This window comes from Saimiri boliviensis, chromosome 12 (assembly GCF_048565385.1).
Source record: "Saimiri boliviensis isolate mSaiBol1 chromosome 12, mSaiBol1.pri, whole genome shotgun sequence".
In the NCBI taxonomy this organism is placed as follows: Eukaryota; Metazoa; Chordata; class Mammalia; order Primates; family Cebidae; genus Saimiri; species Saimiri boliviensis.
The window spans coordinates 34,926,553-34,945,165 of NC_133460.1; the positions used below are offsets into that span (position 1 = coordinate 34,926,553).

Consider the following 18,613-nt stretch of genomic DNA (forward strand, 5'->3'; position numbering starts at 1 on the left):
CCTGCTCCCAGCCATCCAATGTTTTATTAGGAAAAAATTACAAACCTTCAGAAGAGTTGGCTGGATGGACAGTGATCACCAGCATCCTCTCATACTAGGTTCTGCTATTAACAGTTTACCCCACTTGACTCATCACCTCTCTCCCCACCTATCCAGCCCTATTTTTTTTTCCACGCAGTTCAAAGTAAGTTGTAGACATTGATACATTTCACTCTTAACGTTTCAGCATATGTTTCATTAAGCAGAGTGAAATGCGTATATCTCCACAGTATGGTTGGAAGAGTTTTGACAGATGGATACACCTGTGTGATCTGTACCCGCGTCATGAGTCACAACATTGCCAATGTCCTAGAAAGTTTCCTCATGCCTAGTCACTTCCAGTTTTGAGATTTTTCCCATCGCGGCTGTGATGAGACTCTGGGGACCTCTTGCTGCCTGCTAGAAACTTCCTCTCCGCCCCGCATACCAGACTCTCCTTTCTCTGTCTCTTACAGGAGACTTGAACCTGGATAGTCCATGGCTGATGGTCTCTGCAGCTCACAGGTTGTACTGGCCACACCGAGCTGTGTTCCAAGCTGTCCTGGAGCTGACATTGGGCAAGGCCTGGACCCTAAAGGACCTGGTGGTCAGTGTGGACTGCAGGAGTCAGGGTCCTACCAGGGAAGGCAAGATCGAGGTCTACACTCCAGCTACCACCTACCTCCGGGTGAGCAGTGTTCGGCCCCCAGCACACACCTGGTCCTTGGCCCCTGATATGTTTTTCTGGTGCAGAGGCAGATAAAAGCTGAGGCCTGTGGGCAGATAGCAGCTCACAGATGAGCTGAAGTTTGGCCCTCCTAGTCTCTACAGCTATGAGAGTTAGTTTTATTTATTTATTTATTTCTGTGATGGAGTCTTGCTGTGTCACCCAGGCTGGAGTGCATTGGCATGATCTCGGCTCATCACAACCTCCACCTCCCGGCTTCAAGTGATTGTCCTGCCTCAGCCTCCTGAGTAGCTGGGATTACAGGCATGCAGCACCACGCCTGGCTTATTTTGTATTTTTAGAAGAGATGGAGTTTCTCCGTGTTTGTCAGGCTGGTCTCAAACTGCCGACCTCAGGTGATCCGCCCGCCTTGGCTTCCCAAAGTGCTGGGATTATAGGTGTGAGCCACTGCGCCTGGCCTCAGAGTTAGTTCTTAGGTGATATAGGAAAGTAGACTAAAAAAAGAAAATCAGATTTCCCATGTCGCTGCTTAGTAGCTGATGGGGAGAGAAATAAAATAGGAAAGCAAGTCAAACCGTACTTTGGAAACAGGTAGGCAGACATTCGGCTTTTGCAAAAAAAAAAAAAAAAAAAAAAAAAACCAGAGTGAAAACTTCTAGGACCTAAGTCGGTTTTATGCTGACTACTGACTATCAGAAAGTTGCTTCCCTGCAAGCCATTTGGTACAGAAGCAAGAACAGGTTTGTAGAAAACCCTTGAGTGTCACCCGCAGGGCTAAAGGAGCCTGGTGCATGGACAGTCTCCCTATACTGGGTGACGCCTGGAGGCGGGGAAGGTCCAGGCCTGATGGGGCTCATCCGAGGGCGGCAGAGTGCCCTCTGAGGCAGAGCTGGGTGGCATCAGGGTGGAGTCAAGGGTGATGGTAATCTTAGGGACCATGAGGTGGCCTCTGTACCAGAGGGTGCCAAGACAGGAGCTCAAGCTGCGGGCGACCAGCCAGCTCCCATCCTTCACCCAACCGGAGGGCATGGCGGCCCGGCCCAGGGCGGTGGCAGTGGAGGTGCCAGCGAGTGACCAGATCCTAGAGATGCTGGATTTGCTGATGGATTGGTGGCGAGGTGGGGAGTGACGGAAAGGAAATAAATAGCTCAGAGGTTTTGGCTCAAGCATCTGGTGGAATGGAAGTGCCATTCAAGGAACTGGGGAAGTTGGCCGTGGGGAACCGAGGGTCAGTGACATGGGACAAGGTGGTGAGAAGTTCTGGTACTGGGTTGGAGGCTCAGCCATGCCCAAACCCTGTCTTGTCCTGGCCACTTCTCCCTGTGAGTCCCCTGAGTTGTGTGAATGATGGATGGCAGCCAGCAGGGCACCAACTACCACGCAGGGCTTGTGCCGAGTGATGGCTGCAAGTGGACTACCTCCCCAGCCCCGAAACGAGCCAGCTCACACCCAGCTCTTCCTAGGACTCCCGAAGACCACCCGTGAGTCTGTGCCCTTCAGGGTACAGGCGCGCTGGCTGCTAGTAATAGCAGCCCAGTGAGATCAGATTCCCAAACTGAAGAGGAGAGAAGGAAGTTATATGTCTGTTCAGGGCTGGGGCAACAGAGAGGAGGTTTTTTTTTTTGTTGTTGTTGTTGTTTTTTGTTTTTTTTTTTTCTTTTTAAGGCCCTGTAGAGAAAACTAGCCTCCCTGTACCAGTCAAGTTAGGTCTCACAGAAATGGCATGAAGGGGTTTTGAGGCATGAATAGGAGTTCACCAAGTAGGAAAGAGATGAAAGGGTATCCCGGGGGAGGAAGAAGGATATTTAAAGGCCTTGGTCCTCCTCCCCACCTCATTGCAGGTTTCCATGGTGACGGTCTTGGCACAGAGCCTCTTCCACAGCTGGAGCAAACTCGAGTCAGCCTGGAACGCAGCAGTGCAGGGTGAGATCCGTGCTGAGAACAGCTGGGACCGTAAGATCCTGCACTGCTGGTTGAAAGGCGCCCAGCAGGAGCTCAACCTGACAGCGGCCTACAGGCGCCGGGAGTGGGTGAGAGCCCGGGAGGCCCGTGTAGTCAAGAGACCAACCAGTCCCTCCCCTGGCTGTCCTGCCTCTCTCCCTTTTCTGCTTGGGATAGAAAAGGGCTTTGTGCCACCGGCTTGGCCTGTGACCTGGGGCCTCCCTGAGCCTCTCTTTGTTTCTCTCTTTCCTTTTCCTTCTTTTCTTTTTTAGATATTTTTTTGACAGTCTGGTTCTGTTACCCAGGCTGGAATGCAGCAATGAGGTCATAGCTCACTGCAGCCTCCAACTTCTGGGTTCAAAGGATCCTCCCCACTCAGCCTCCCAAGTAGTCAGAACTATAGGCACATGCCACCCATGCCACCATGGCGTTGAAGGGGTTTTTGAGGGATGAATAGAAGTCCACCAAGTAGGAAGGAGATGAAAGGATATCCCAGGGGGAGGAAATCTCTGACTTTTTAAGCACACACGAGGTATTGCTGTGTTGCCCAGGCTGGTCTTAAAGCCCTGGGATCAAGTGATCCTCCCATCTCAGCCTCCCAAAATGTTGGGATTGCAAGGGTGAGTCGCCGTGCTCAGACAAGCCTTAGTTTCTTAGTCTGTGAAATGGACCCTAGTCACATTAGCACAGATCCAGGAGCAAAGCTGGGCTTCCTTTAGCTGAGAAGTCCAAGTTCTTCGTTCCCTCTGGCCACCTAGGGAGGTCCAGCTGTGGGGGGAGCTGGTGGGCTCCTGTGGTCTCATCAGGCTGGAGGCTGCGGTCCAGTTCAGCAGCTGTTCTTAGATAGTCATTTCTGGGGGCGATCGACAGGCTGCGGGGGGCTACCCCTTGCCTCCCTGCAAGGCGGGTCGCGGCTTGGTCCTGTCAGCCCATCCCTCCCTTCAGCCTGGATCTTGTTGCAGCCGCGGAAGACCCACGTGTCACTGATGGCTCTGGGGGCAAGTGTCCATGGCCAGCCTCGGGGCCTGCAGTTGGAGGGCGAGCTGGAGGAGCTGAGGCGAGACAGGACATTGTACCAGAAACGGGGGACCTTGCTCCTTAGGTGCGTGTGCCCCTTCTCCTAGGCTGACACCCCTGCAAGTTTCCCCTTTTCCAGCATGGAGGGTCTCCGGTGGGGACAGGATGGGTAGAGCTACCTGGAGAAACCCTGCTGACCTGCTGGGGCCCGAATGGAACCCAGATCCCAGAGAAGAGCCCCCTCCCCTGAAAGCTGCCACATCCCTATCCCCTCCGTTAGTTGCCGAGGTGGGGGCAGAAGTCAGTCTTACCATCCTAGCCTGGGGCTGCTTGGAGAGTCTTCTCATTTCCTAGAGACAGAGCTCATTAAAAAGACAGTTCCCTGTGCGCTGGGAGCAGCATGAGTTTGGAATGAGCAGAGCCATCTTGGACGCCAGGCTGTGCATTGAGCATCTGTGTGGTGGTAGATAAGTCACCTACGGCCTAAACAGCAGCAGTAATGACAAGGAATAGCAACATCATTTGCAGATTTCATTTGTGTTTTTGCCCCATGTACATTCATTGAGCACCTATTATGTACCAAGTGCTCTTCTGGGCACCTGGAAAATGGCAGAGAACAAGAAGGGCAGAAACCCTTGCTCTTGGGGAGCTTACATTCATTTCATGTATGTTACTTCTCATCCCGATCACTGTGTCCAGTTAGTGTTATTTTAGCTGCATTTTACATATGGGGAAACTGAGGCACAGAGGTCCAGTCCTTTGCACAAGGTCACCCAGCTAGTGAAAGTCCGTGCCTGGATTTCAGCCCCAGTCTGTGTGACACCAGATGGTGTGTGCCATCTACCCCCTTGGGTCTTTGCTGTCAAATGGCGACGGGGACCCCAGCCATGCCCACCTCGATGGCACAGTGAGATGGTGAAGGGTTCTGAATGACAAATTGTGAAAGCACAGGGGTGCCCTATGTCCTGATGTTGGAGACAGACTCCAAACTCGGCAAGCTCGTGACAGGCCCAGGCTGAGACTGTGGGACCCAGTTGTCCCCGACACTGCCAGCTGATTTAGTGGCTTTGGTCTGTTTTTCTCTCCGCACACCAGGCACCCCTTGCACCTGCCCATCCCGCAGAGCCTCGTCCTGCAGGGGACCTTCACGGCTGACAGGCGACACCAGCGCTATTCCCTGGAGACAAGGGTTGTCCTGAATGGCCAGGAGGAAACCCTGCAGACTGTCGTCCTGGGCTACCAGGCCGGACGCCCCTATGTGAGTGGATCTGGGCACAGCCGGGAAAGGGCCTGGGAACTGGAAGGCCCCAGCTGCCTGCCGACCGCCCTGCGTGCATGTGTACATGTATGTGGTTGTCCCTCCCAGGTCTGTGCAGGTCTGACGCATCCATACGATGGCACAGCCATCCCCAGGAACACAGAGGGGTGCCTGGTTACTTGGGATCAGCACAAGGTAAGAGTGGAGACCCCAGAGACCTGTGCACCCCGGCCAGCCCTGGTTCGAGTTGCTGTCACCTCTCAGTAGGATCAGAAACATGTTCTCCGGGCTGAGTGCAGTGGCTCACACCTGTGGTCTGAGCCACTTGGGAGGCTGAGGAGGGAGGATCTCGAAAGGCCAGGAGTTGGAGAGCCATCTGGGCAACATATGGAAACGCCGTTTCTCAAAAAAAAAAAAAAAAAAAAAAAAAAAAAAAAAAGTTTTTAAATTAGCCATGGTGGTGTGCACGTGTAGTCCCAGCTACTCAGGAGGCTGAGGCCCAGGAGGTTGAGGCTTCAGTAAGCTGTTATCACACCACTGCATTCCAGCCTGGGTCACAGAGCAAGACTCAGCCACCCCCTTTCCCCGTGGAAGAGTTATCCACGCTGGGCATGGTGGCTCATGCCTGTATTCCTAGCATTTTGGGAGGCCAAGGCAGGCAGATCCCCTGAGGTCAGGAGTTTGAGGCCAGTCTGGCCAACATGGTGAAAGCCTGTCTCTACTAAAAATACAAAAACTAGCCGGGCACGTTTGTGGGTACCTGTAGTCCCAGCTACTCAGGAGGCTGAGGCAGGAAAATCACTTGAATCCAGGAGGTAGAGGTTGCAGTGAGCCAAGATCGCACCACTGCATTCCAGTCTGGGCCACAGAGCCAGACTCGGCCTCAAAAAAAAAAAAAAAAAAAAAAAAGAGGTTCTCCTGCCTGAGTTCTCTGTTTGATTTGGTCCTCCCTAGTAGTCTATGTGACAGCCAGAGGGATATTTTCTTTTCTTTTTTTTCATATGGAGTCTCACTCTGTCACCAGGCTGGAGTGCAATGGTGTGTTCTTGGCTCGCTGCGATTTCCAGTTCCCAGGTCCAAGCGATTCTCCTGCCTCAGCCTCCCGAGTAGCTTGGATTACAGGCGCGTGTCACTATACCCAACTAATTTTTGTATTTTTAGTAGAGACCGGGGTTTCACCGTGTTGGCCAGGATGGCCTCGATCTCTTGACCTCGTGATCCATCCCCCTCGCCTCCCAAAGTGCTGGGATTATAGACGTGAGCCGCCCCGCTCAGCCAAGAGGGATAAAGGCCAGCATAACTCTGCTACTCCCTGGCTCCCAAACTGTGACAGCCTCTCTTGGGATAAAGCCCCAGTCCTGTGCCCTCAGCCCCACTTCGTGGCCTGCATTCCCCTTGTCCAGCCTCTTCGCGCCTGGCTCTTTCCTGCTTCAGAACTTGTGCGTGTCCTGTGCTTGGAGCTGTCACCCTCTCCTTCACCTCCCTTCTACTCATCTTGTAGGGCTGAGCTCCTCTCACATGACCCCCAGACCACCTCACACACACCCCTGGTTACCCCAGTGAGCCCTCATATCCTTTTTGCAACCTCTACCTCCCCGGTTTCAAGTGATTCTCCTGCCTCAGCCTCCCGAGTAGCTGGGATTACAGATGTGCATTCCCATGCCTGGCTAGATTTTGTATTTTGAGTAGAGACAGGGTTACGCAATGGCCAGGTTGTCTCGAACGTGTGACATCAAGTGATCTCCCCGCCTCGGCCTCCCAGCCAAAGTGCTGGGATTACCGCTGGGCCCAGCTTGCCCTGTATCTTTTGCTTCTAACACCAATCATAATTCCAGTTTCTTTCTTTCTTTTTTTTTTAGACAGAGTCCTACTGTGTCACCCAGGCTGGAGTGCAGTGGCACAGTCTCGCTCACTGTAGCCTTGACCTCCTAGGCTCAAGTAATCCTCCCACCTCAGCCTCCCGAGTAGCTGGGACCACAGGCACATACCACCACCACCACCACACCTGCCTTTTTTAATTTTTAATTTTTAGTAGAGACAGAGTCTTGCTATGTTGCCCAGCCTGGTCTTGAACTCCTGATCCTCCCATCTTGGCCCTGAAAGTGCTGGGATTACAGGTGTGAGCCACCGTACCTGGCCCTGGCCCCAGTTCTATTTTTGTGTGATTCATCAGCCACTGGTTCCTTTGTTACTCTGGAAGACTTAAGATCTCCATGAGTACTTTACCACTGTAGCTACTGGACTTGGTACACAGTAGGTGCTCAATGAATAGTTGCTGCCATGATGCTATTTCACACCCACTGCATGCCAGGACCCAGAGTAGAGGTCACCACACTTTTCTGGAAAGAACCCAGGCTTCACAGGCACACAGTTCAGGCCTTGATGACTCCACTCTGCCATTGCGGTTCAAGAGAACCGTCGACAGTACGTAATGACTACGTAATGAATGGGCGTGGCTGTGTCCTAACAGGACTTTACTTACTGAAACACACCACATTTGGACCAGGGGCCGTAGTTGCTGACTCCTGAGTTAGAGGGTCTCTTTTGAGACAGGGTATTGCTCTGTCACCCAGGCTGGAGTCCAGGGGCTCGATCATCGCTCACTCACTGCAGCTTTGACCTCCTGGCCTCAAGTGATCCTCCCACCTCAGCCTCCTGAGTAGCTGAGACCACAGGTGTGCACCACCACGCCCAGCTCATTTTAAAAATGTTTTGTAGACTGGCCGGGCGCGGTGGCTCAAGCCTGTAATCCCAGCACTTTGGGAGGCCGAGGCGGGTGGATCACGAGGTCAAGAGATCGAGACCATCCTGGTCAACATGGTGAAACCCCCGTCTCTACTAAAAATACAAAAAATTAGCTGGGCATGGTGGCGCGTGCCTGTAATCCCAGCTACTCAGGAGGCTGAGGCAGGAGAATTACCTAAACCTGGGAGGCGGAGGTTGCAGTGAGCCGAGATTGTGCCATTGCACTCCAGCCGGGGTAACAAGAGCGAAACTCCATCTCAAAAAAAAAAAAAAAAAAAAAATCTTTTGTAGAGATGGAGATCTCTCTCTGTTTCCCAGGCTGGTCTTGAATTCTTAGATTCAAGGGATTCTCCTACATTACCTTTCAAAGTCCTGGGATTAGGCCAGGCATGGTGGCTCATGCCTGTAATCCCAGCAATTTCAGAGGCCAATGAGGGTGGATCACTTGAGGTCAAGAGTTCGAGACCAGCCTGGCCAACATGGTGAAACCCATCTCTACTAAAAAACTAAAAAAATTGGCTGGGCATGGTGGCAGGTGCCTATAATACCATCTACTTGGGAGGCTGAGGCGCGAGAATCACTTGAACCCAGGCGGCAGAGGTTGCAGTGAGCTGAGACCACACCGCTTCCCTCCAGTCTGGGGGACAGAGAGAGACTTGGTCTCAAAAAATAAAAAAGTGCTGTGATTACAGATAAGAGTCACTGGGCCTGGATGAGGGTCTTGACATTTTGGCTCTCCAGGGTGAAATTTGTTTTTGCCTGTGTGTCCTTGGCAAATTATTTCATGTCTCTGGACCTCAGTTTCCTTGTCTGCAGAATGGGAGCAGTAGTGCTCATCTCTTATGCAGGGGCTGTGAAGATTACAATGCAGTATTATAAAATGCCTACTACACCCCCGTCCAAGGCTTCTTCCTGACGCCTCTAGGAGGCGTCGATATTCTGGGAGATCACCGTATTTTTCAGCAAGCATTTATGGAGCATCTGCGGTGTGCTAAACCCCCAAGGAAGATGGTCATTGCTTCTCTCTCTCTCTTTTTGTTTGTTTGAGACAGAGTCTCCCTCTGTTGCCCAGGCTGGAGTCTGGAGTGCAATAATTAAATCTCAGCTCACTGCAACCCTCCACCTCCTGGGTTCATGTACAGACCCCTCCTATCCCCCGCTTTTTTTTTTTTTTTTAAAGACCAAGTCTCCCTCTGTTGCCGAGGCTGGAGTGCAGCTGCGTGATCTCAGCTTACTGTAACTTCCGCCTCCTGGGTTCAAGTGATTGTCTTGCCTCAGCCTCCCGAGTAGCTGGGATTACAGGCATCCACCACCACACCCAGCTGATTTTTGTACTTTTAGTAGAGATGGGGTTTTTCCATTTTGGTGAGGCTGATCACAAACTCCTGACCTGGGGTGATCCACCCGCCTCAGCCTCCCACAGTGCTGGGATGACAGGCATGAGCCACCATGCCCGGCTGTTTGTCTTTTGCAAGATGTCCCCCAGCCCCTGGGAAGGAGGGTGAACCAAGCACGTGTTGCGCATTGAGACCCATCTTCTGGGGCACCCTTCATCGTTAGTCAAATGAGGCTGCGTGTGTGTGTGTCTCCTCAGGGATGACGTAGAGCTTTTAGGGGAAAATGAATGGCAGGATGACAGCCTCGGACACCTGCAAAATGCCTCCCGATGGTGTCTGCTGTTTCGTACGCCGGAGATTGCAGAGCCGGCACCGTGGGCCAAATTCGACCTGCAGATGGGTTTTGTTTGGTCTGCTTAGCGTTTAAATTTTTTAAGGAAATTAATTGCTACATTTGAAAATCAGAAGATTTTGAGTGAAATCCAGATTTCTGCTGTTTCTAAGAAAAAAAAAAAAAAAAGATGATGTGACGATACCAGGCTTCAAATCCCAGCTGACAGCAACAGACTGAGTAAATGGCAGTCCTTTCGTATCGTATAATTTGGCGCTCTGCTTTTTTTTTTTTTTTTTTTTTTTTTTTAAGACACAGTCTCACTCTGACACCAGGCTGGAGTGCAGTGGCACGATCTCGGCTCACCGCCACCTCTGCCTCCTGGTTCAAGTGATTCTTCTGCCTCATCCTTCCAAGTAACGGGGACTACAGGTGCACACCACCACGCCCGGTTAATTTTTGTATTTTTTAGTAGAGACGGGGTTTCCCACATTGGTCAGGATGGTCTCAATCTCTTGACCTTGTGACCCACCCGCCTCAACCTCCCAAAGTGCTGGGATTACAGGTGTGAGCCACTGCACCCGGCCTCTCTGCTCTTTTTATAAACCATGTGTAGGCTGGGCGTGGTGGCTCACATCTATACTATCAGCACTCTGGGAAGCTGAGGCAGGCAGATTATTGGAGGTCAGGAGTTCGAGAGCAGTGTGACCAACATGGTGAAAACCCATCTCTACTAAATATATATAAAGGAAAAAAGCTGGGTGTGGGAGTACGCACCTGTTATCCCGGCTACTCCGGAGTCTGAGGCAGGAGAATCACTTGAACTCGGGAGGTGGAAGTCGCAGTGAGCCAAGATCATGCCACTGCACTCCAGCCTGGACAACAGAGTGACAGTGTCTCAAAAAAACAAAACAAAGCCGTGTGTGTTTAATGACAAACATTTTTCTCATTTCGCATTTGTCTTGGTCCTCTTGAACCCTTGTTTCTCTTCCTCCATCTTGGTTCTAATGTGAAACCGAGCATCCCTTTAAAGGTGCACAACAATCATAAAGCTCCTTAGCAGGCATTTTGCACTTCTCAGTCTACAAAGGTAGGAAAGATGGCAACGTGCTACTGTGTACTTGGCCTGTGGCAGAGTCTGGTTGTTGAGTGAATCAATGATGGAGCGATTGTGTATTAGTTTGCTACGGTTGCCGTAACAAATGACTGCAATCTTAGTGGCTTAAAATATCGCAGATTTATTTTACAGTTTTGGAGCTCAGAAGCCCAGAATGGATCTCACGGGGCTAAAATCAAGGTGTTATTAGGGCTGTGTTCTTTTTGGAAGCTCCAGGGGAAGAGTTCATTTTCTTTCCTTTTCCAGCTTCTACAAGCTGCCTGCATGCCTTGGCTCATGGCCCCTTCCACCTTCAAATCCAACACCGTGGCATCTTCCAGTCTATGTGACTTTGACCCTCCTGCCTCCCTCTCATAGGACCCTTGCGATTACTTTAGGGCCACCTGGATCATCTCCCCATCTCAAGATTCTCAATCCAATCACACTGCAAAGTCTCTTTTGCCATGAAAGGTCATAAATTTATAGGTTTCAGTGATGAAGACATGGATGTCATCGTGGAATGAGTATTTTTCTTCCAGCTCCACAGAGAATTACCCATTTTTTCACTCTAGCACAGCTTTGACCTTGGGGTTTCAGGCCGTAACTAGGGATTCTGCATTTGCCCAAATATTTATTGAGCACCTACTACATGCCAGGGCCTGTGCTAAGTGTTAGGAATACGGCAGTGAACAAAACAGACTACTCCCAGGGCACTTTCTTTGAAGAAGACACAGGTGTTAACAGTTCCATCAAGCCCACCCTGCTAATCTTCCCTGTAGGTATTGGAATCCATTATTTCCATGTACCCGTCCCCACTTCCTGCCCTATAAATGGAAGACTGTAGACTGCTCCGTAGCCCACCAGTCTTTGGACCACTTTCTTCGGACTGCTGGGTTCCCGGGGTGGCCTCTGCAGGCACGTGGAGATGGGACAGGACCTCTCTCAGTGCCTCTGGTTCTCACTCACCTAGGCTAAGAAAAGGGAGGTCGAGGCCACTTTGAAAGTCAACCGGAAAGTTGTCCTGCACTTAAAGGGTTTGCATCATGACAGATCTCAGCGCGGGGAAAGCCGGCACAGCCTAGCCCTGGACTTGGCCCATTCCTACGAGGTACAGGTCCCCAGCTTGGGCAGACACTGGTTTGTGACCTCCACACAGAGCTTGGCTGTTAGTGAAGTCAAGGGTGTTGTCTGTCTCTTCCCAGCTGTGGTTCCTGCAGGCCCTGAGCTTGGATGGGGGCATCATCTTTAGACAGAGTCCTCCAGGAGCATTCAATTTTGGCATCGATACTCGAGCTGCCATCAACCACAACATCACATCCCAGGTCAGGAGGCTGAATTCTGCTCCCTTGCTAGGGAGGCAGTTTTTAATAACCTTTAGTGAAGGTGCCTTGTTTGGAGTGTGTCAGGAGGTGGCAGGAGACGTGACCCTAGGAAGCCAACAGCACAGCCCTTATTTTTACAGTGTGTGTGTGTGATTAGTCAGGATGCATTGACTATTGTAAACAAATGTTTGCCTCATTGTGAAAGGTCAGTATTCATGTCTCAGCTCAGCGAGGCTCTGCTCCATGCAGTCTCTCAGAATCCAGGCCTTCCCACCTTGTGGCTCTGTCCTAGATGACAGATGGAGGGAGAGACAGTGGAGAATTAGGCTGGAGGTTTTTATGGGCCAGACCTGTAAGCCGAAAGGTTGGTCGTTCCTGCCTGGGTTCTCACCACATGACCCTACCTAGCTGCAAGGGAGGCTGGGAAATGTAGTTTTAGCTGTAGGTCCAGGAAGAAAAGGAAATGCAGTTTAGTAAATACATGGCTGTTCATTTGTTCATCCATGTATGTGTTCATGTCCATTCAGCATGGATGGGTTGTGTCTCTGCTGTGTGCCTGACTCTGTGATGTCCATTGTGGGGGTGCAAGGGTGACCGTCCCCATCTCTGTTACCATCTCCAAGGAGCTTTAAATCTAGTGGGCTTTTAGTGTCAGATAAGTTCAAGTTCGTTTCCTAGTTTCATTGTTAATGAGCTGTGTAACCTTGAGATACTGGACACCACTGAGCCTCAGTTTTGCTATTTGGAAAATGGGATGGTAACACCAAGCCAGCAAAGCAGTGTGGAGGATTAAATGAGATGGTCATTGTGAACCTGGTAGCACAGTGCCTGGTTCATGGTCAGGGTCAAGGAGGAGGTGGCATGACTGTGGGAGGTGTGAACAGGCACCGTGGCAGGGAATAGGGGATCCCAGAGAATAGGGGGTCCCAGAGTGGTGTTCCCAGCACCCCCCTCCCGGGCTTTACTTCCTAAGCATCCTTTTTCAGGAGTGTAGCCTGAGTAAGATTTAGGGCTGAGGAACACTGGGGAGGACAGGCGTTTCTGGCTTGAGCTTTGGGCATATTCCGGGATGCATTTGCACAGCAGCCATCGCCTGGGGTTCTGCATCTCCCTCTGTTCCCTGCGACCCTTTTTCAACTCTCCCCGCAGCAGGTCTCGGTCCAGCTGAACAGATCTGACTCCGACTTCACGTTTTTCTTCCAACTCAGACATCCCCACAGACCAACATTTCCTCCAAACTTCCAGGTATGGATGTCGCTCCCTCAGGGATGACCTTGACTTGCCTGCCAAGGGCTGTCTGTGAGCAGCCGGCCTGCTGGGTGATCGGGGGAAAGGAAGGCAGGATGGGGGCGCGGGGGAGGGAGGCCGCACATGTAGCGTCAGGCAGAACCAAGAACATATGGCAGGGAGGTTTCCAAATCCCTCATTTGGAAGTGATTGTCCAGGCGAGAAGCGTTTTTAGCCTCCAGGGGCGGGTGGGGAGCGGGGGAGGGATGAAGGATCGTATTTCGTTCTTGAAAATGGACAGAAACAGAGTTTTCCTCCAAACCGTGCCCTGTATTGGGCTTGGGAGAAGCCGGGTAATGCTTCAGGAGGGCTTTATGGACCTAGTGTATTTTGCCCAGTGTGGAAGCAAAGAGGTGGAGAAAGACATCCAGGTGGAAGCCCCCAGAGCCGGAGCCCTAGAGAACCCTGCCCCCAAAGAAGTTCTCGGCTTCGTTGAGCAGGGTGTTTGGGGTGTTTGCACAGGAATTAGGTATTGGCTAATTCAGGAGCATGAAGGTGGAAATAGGAAATCCTGACAGGGATGAGGCCCTCAGGAGGTATGGGGCAGACCATTAATTTGATAGCAATTAAAAAAAAAAATAAATTACAGGTGGGGTCTCACCGTGTTGCCCAGGCTGGTTTTAAACTCTTGGCCTCAAGCTGTTTTCCTGCTTCAACCTTCCAAAGTGCTGAGATCACAGGCATGAGCCACTTTACCTAGCCTGAGAAATTTCAAGATAAATTTCTTTTGAGGCAGGATCTCACTGTTTCCTGGGCTGGAGTGCAGTGGCATAATCACGGCTCACTTCAGCCTTGACCTCCTGGGGTCAAGCGATCCTCCCACCTCAGTTTCCTAAGTAGCTGGGACCACAGGCATGTGCCACAACACCTGGCTAGTTTTTGTATTTTTTTTCTTTTTTTGGCAGAGACGGAGTCTCACTCTGTTGCCCAGGCTGGTCTTGAACTCCTGGCTTCATGTGATCCTCCTCCCTCAGTCTCCCAAGGTACTGGGATTACAGGCATGAGCCACTGCGTCCAGCCCAGACAGCATTTTTCAAACACCTGCTGTGTATTCCCTGTGTTGGGTTTTAGGAAATTGAATGGAGCTGAAGAATGGCTCCGAATGGAGGGATCTGCTTATTCTGAGAGGCACGAGCTTTCACTGGTTGATGTCCCTGAGGTCAGGATGTATCTACACAAGGACCCAGGTCACCGTTTCACTAGCAACCTTTTGCTTTTGTGGCATTCCCTAAGATCACGGCCCATCTGAGTGCTGCTGGCCTCTTAGAAGGGAGGAAACGCCATCATATGAACCATTTGTTCTAGGAGCTGATGTCTGTGGAGTGATTGCACGGCAGGTCCTGTTCTAAACCCTCTTTGTGGATTGTCTTGTGAATATCTCTTGATGCTGTGGTGTGGGGTATGGAGCACTGTGGTACCATTTTGTGGGTGTGGCTCTGAGACTTAGACAGGTGGTGTGACTTGCCCAAGATCATGGAGCTCATGAGAGGAAGATTTTGGGTGGGAAGCCAGGCGTCTGGCTTCAGAGCTCACGCGATTCCCTGAACTCACTGGGGAGTGGGGGTGGGTTTCCCTGGAAGCTTGGATGCTGGGTCATCTAATGGGTTCAAACATTAATTTTTTTTTTTTTTTGAGGCAGAGTCTCACTCTGTCGCACAGACTGGAGTTCAGTGGCGCAATCTTGGCTCACTGCAACCTCTGCCTCCTGGGTTCAAGCAATTCTCGTGGCTCAGTCTCCTAAGCAGCTGGGATTACAAGCGTGCACTACCATGCCTGGCTAATTTTTTGTGTTTTTAGTAGAGATGGGATTTCACCACATTGGCCAGGCTGATCATGAGCTCCTGTTGACCTCAAGTGATCCACCCGCCTCGGCACCCCAAAGTGCTGGGATTACAGGCATGAGCCACTGCACCTGGCTCAGAGATTAATTTTAGTTGCTTTTGTTTTGTTTTATTTTTTAGATGGAGTCTGGCTGTCGCCCAGGCTGGACTGTGATGGCACGATCTCGGCTCACTGCAACCTCTGCCTCCCAAGTTCAAGTGATTCTCCTGCCTCAGCCTCGGGAGCAGCTGGGATTACAGGCGTCTGCCACCACTCCCAGCTAATTTTTGTATTTTTAATAGAGACAGGGCTCGCCATTTTGGCCAGGCTGGTCTCAGACTCCTGACCTCAGGTGATCTGCCTGCTTCAGCCTCCTCCTCAAGTGCCAGGATTATAGGCATGTGCCACCGTGCCTGGCTACTTTAATTTTAATTTTTAAGACAGGGTCTTGCTCTGTCACCCAGGCTGGAGTGCAGTGGCGCGATCATGGCTCATGGCAGCGTCCACCTCCCAGACTCCAGCCATCCTTTCACCACAGCCTTCTGAGTAGCTGGGACTGCAGGTGCACGCCACCACGCTCGGCTAATGTTTTCAATTCTTGTAGAGATACGGGGTCTTGCTCTGTGGCTCAGGCTGGTCTCAAACTCCTGGCCTCCAGCAGTCCTCCTGCCTTGCTCGCCAAAGTGCTGGGATCACAGGTGTCAGTCATCGTGCCCTGCCAGTCCACGGGTTTGACAGATGCATATAGTGTCAGGGATCTGCCTTACAGCATCATTGAGAGAAGTTTCCCTGCCCTAAATAAATCCTCTGGGCTCTACCTTTTCATCCCTCCCACACTCCACCCCCCGACAATCCCTGATCCTTTTACTGTCTGTGGTTCTGCCTTGTCCAGAATGTCACAGCGTTGGAATACGGTATGCAGCCTTTTCAGATGGGCTTCTTTCACTTGGTAATACACATTTAAGTTTCCTAGATGTCTTTTTGTTTTTTTAGACGGAGTTTTGCTCTTTTTGCCCAGGCTGGAGTGCAATGGCATGATCTTGGCTCACTAAGGCCTCCGCCTCCCAGATTCAAGAGATTCTCTTGCCTCAGCCTCCTGAGTAGCTGGGACTACAGGGATGCACCACCACACCTGACTAATTTTTGTATTTTCAGTAGAGGCGGGGTTTCTCCATGTTGGTCAGGCTGGTCTCGAACTCCTGACCTCAGGTGATCCTTCCACCTTGGCCTCCCAAAGTGCTGGGATTACAGGCATGAGTCACCATGCTTGGCCTCCTCTATGTCATTTTCAGCTTAATCGTTCATTTCATATTAGCACTGGATAATACTCCATTGTGTGGATGTATCATATTTTATTTATCAGTTCATCTATGGAGGCACCAGGCATTCTTTTAAAAGCTTTCCGGGCTGGGCATGTTAGCTCGCGCCTGTAATCCCAGCACTTTGACAGGCCAAGGTGGGCAGATCACCTGAGGTCAGGAGTTTGAGACCAGCCTGGGCAATATAGTAAACCTGTCTCTACTAAAAATACAAAAAAAAAATTAGCTGGGCATTGTGGCAGGTGTCTGTAATCCCAGCTACTCAGGAGGCTGAGGCAGGAGAATCACTTGAACTTAGGAGGTGGAGGTTGCAGTGAGCTGAGATTGCACCACTATACTCCAGTCTGGGTGACACAGTGAGACTCCATCTCAGAAAATTAAAAAAAAAAAAAAAAAAAGGCTTCTCGTGATTGTAATGCACAGGCTGGATTGAGAACCACAGGGCTAAACCCACTTTGCCGATGGAGAGACTGAGGCCCATATCAGGAAAGGGAGGGACTCAGGTCCCGCGGAGCTGGTAGAGCCTTGGGCCTCTCTGCTCCCACCCCCCACTGCTCCCCTCAGTACCCTTGTTGGGCCCAGCCACGTGTTCACCCCAGCCTGACCACTCGGGTACTTAGACACCATCCCCTTTGAACCCCAGAAGTTCTGGGTCCTCTGGTTCCTGGCAGGCACTCGATGGGGCCTCCTTTTCTGTGGAGGAGTTGCAAAGATGTCCTCTGCTTCCCCCACCAGCCTCCTTCAGGCACCGGCACAGGTTTTAGACCTAGGCAGACTCACGTCGCCTATGTGACCCTCTGAGAGCCTCAGTTTCCCCATTTCACAGTAAGAACCCCCATTTCACATGTGGTGGAAAGGTCAAGATGAGACTGTACTCCTGGGCTCGGAGCTGGGGCCTGGGTGGGCTATCTCCCCCTTCCTCCCTCCATCTGCTTGTGTGCTGTCTACCATGATTGGTGAGTGCTCAAAGCTGGAGTGGCCCAGAAGGGCTTCCTGGAGGAGGAGGCAGCCCTCCCCCACACCCAGGATCCTACAGACCCTTCCTGTCCTCCTCCTGCCTCCCTGCAGGTGCAGGCAGCTGCTGGACACTACAGAGTGCGCAGCCTCAACGGGTCCCTATCTGTGCAAATGTCTGGCCGGGAGCTGGTTCTGCTGGAGGTCGACGCCAGCCAGGACACTCGGAGGAGCAGCCGGGGCTGGGGCCTGAGTGTCCTTCTCCACCAGACTGTCCTTGGCACCCCCAGGGCTGTTTGGCTGCAGCTGTCTGGAAAGATCACCCCAGCAAGGTAACGGTCCCCAGGTGGCCTGCGACGAGGCGGGGAGACCACAGAGGGCAAAAGGCACCTGTCCCGGGACATAGGAAACCCTCACTCAGAGGTCCCTCTCGGTCCCTCTGAGATGACACCCAAGTCAGCCCCATCAGTGCCACTGAGGGCATCAAAAGCAGGTGGCATTCAGTTTTCCACTTTTACCCTTTCTTTCTTTTTTGTTTTGTTATGAGAGCATGTATTGTAGATGGCTTAAAAGATGATACATAAGGGCAGGGCACCCTCCCAGGGCTTTGGGAGGCTGAGGCAGGAGGATTGCTTGAGTTCAGAAATTTCCAGAGCAGCTTATGCAGCATCACAAGGCCCCATCTCTATATAAAAAAAAATACATATATATATATATATATATATATATATATATATATTAGCCAGATGTGGTGGGGTGCACCTGTAATCCCAGCTACTCAGGAGGCTGAGGTGAGAGGATTGCTTGAGCTTCGGTGTTGGAGGCTGCAGTGAGCCGTGATTGCACCATTGCAGTCCAGCCTGGGTGGCAGAGTGAAATGAGCCTGTTGCTAAAATAGTAATAATAGTAATAATGTAAAATGAATGAAACAAAATCACTAGTGACCCCAAAGAATGTGCATCTCCCTCTGGTCTCACGTCTGAGTATATATTTACGTACGGATGTGTCCAGTATGGCGGGGTGCTCAGGAGCCTGGGGGTCCAGGGTTGGCCGCTTGGGTTCAAGTCCTGGCTCTGCCACTGCTGCCTCTGGGACCACTCTCCCTTCTGTGCCTCAGTTTCTCCCCCTGCTTCTTAGGGTGGGTGAACTGAGTGCTGCATGTGAGTTCCAGGCCAGGGCCAGTGGGCATGCTCAGTGGGTACCCTCTTTGCTGCAGGTGTCAAACGAAACGCCAGACTTTCCTGCCACTGTCGTCTCAGTGCTCAGACATGCGGCCTTGTGACCAGGGGCGGGGCGTCTTTTTCCCTAGCAAGCAATTCTATGGTAGCCACTAACTGGTTGTCCTACAAATTAACTGAGTCCTGACCCTGGAGGTGACATCCGCCCCCTCAGGTTAAGTGTGCAAGACTGCCCACAAGTGTGGACACCATTCCCCTCAGCCTTGCTAGTAGCTGGATCTACAGGCTCGCCGCCACACCT

General features: G+C 51.5%; 1 protein-coding gene across 1 annotated transcript in view; it reads left to right on the forward strand.

Annotated features, from left to right (window-relative positions):
• The window catches only part of LOC101027862 (uncharacterized), a 173,512-nt gene that overhangs the window by 78,642 nt on the left and 76,257 nt on the right, over nt 1–18,613 (forward strand). Inside the window, exons 29-37 of the mRNA XM_074381574.1 lie at nt 495–706; nt 2,548–2,736; nt 3,610–3,749; nt 4,760–4,922; nt 5,031–5,117; nt 11,402–11,539; nt 11,634–11,753; nt 12,906–12,998; nt 17,249–17,466. Of these exons, the coding sequence (XP_074237675.1) occupies nt 495–706; nt 2,548–2,736; nt 3,610–3,749; nt 4,760–4,922; nt 5,031–5,117; nt 11,402–11,539; nt 11,634–11,753; nt 12,906–12,998; nt 17,249–17,466 (1,360 nt within the window). The remainder of the gene's footprint in view (nt 1–494; nt 707–2,547; nt 2,737–3,609; nt 3,750–4,759; nt 4,923–5,030; nt 5,118–11,401; nt 11,540–11,633; nt 11,754–12,905; nt 12,999–17,248; nt 17,467–18,613) is intronic.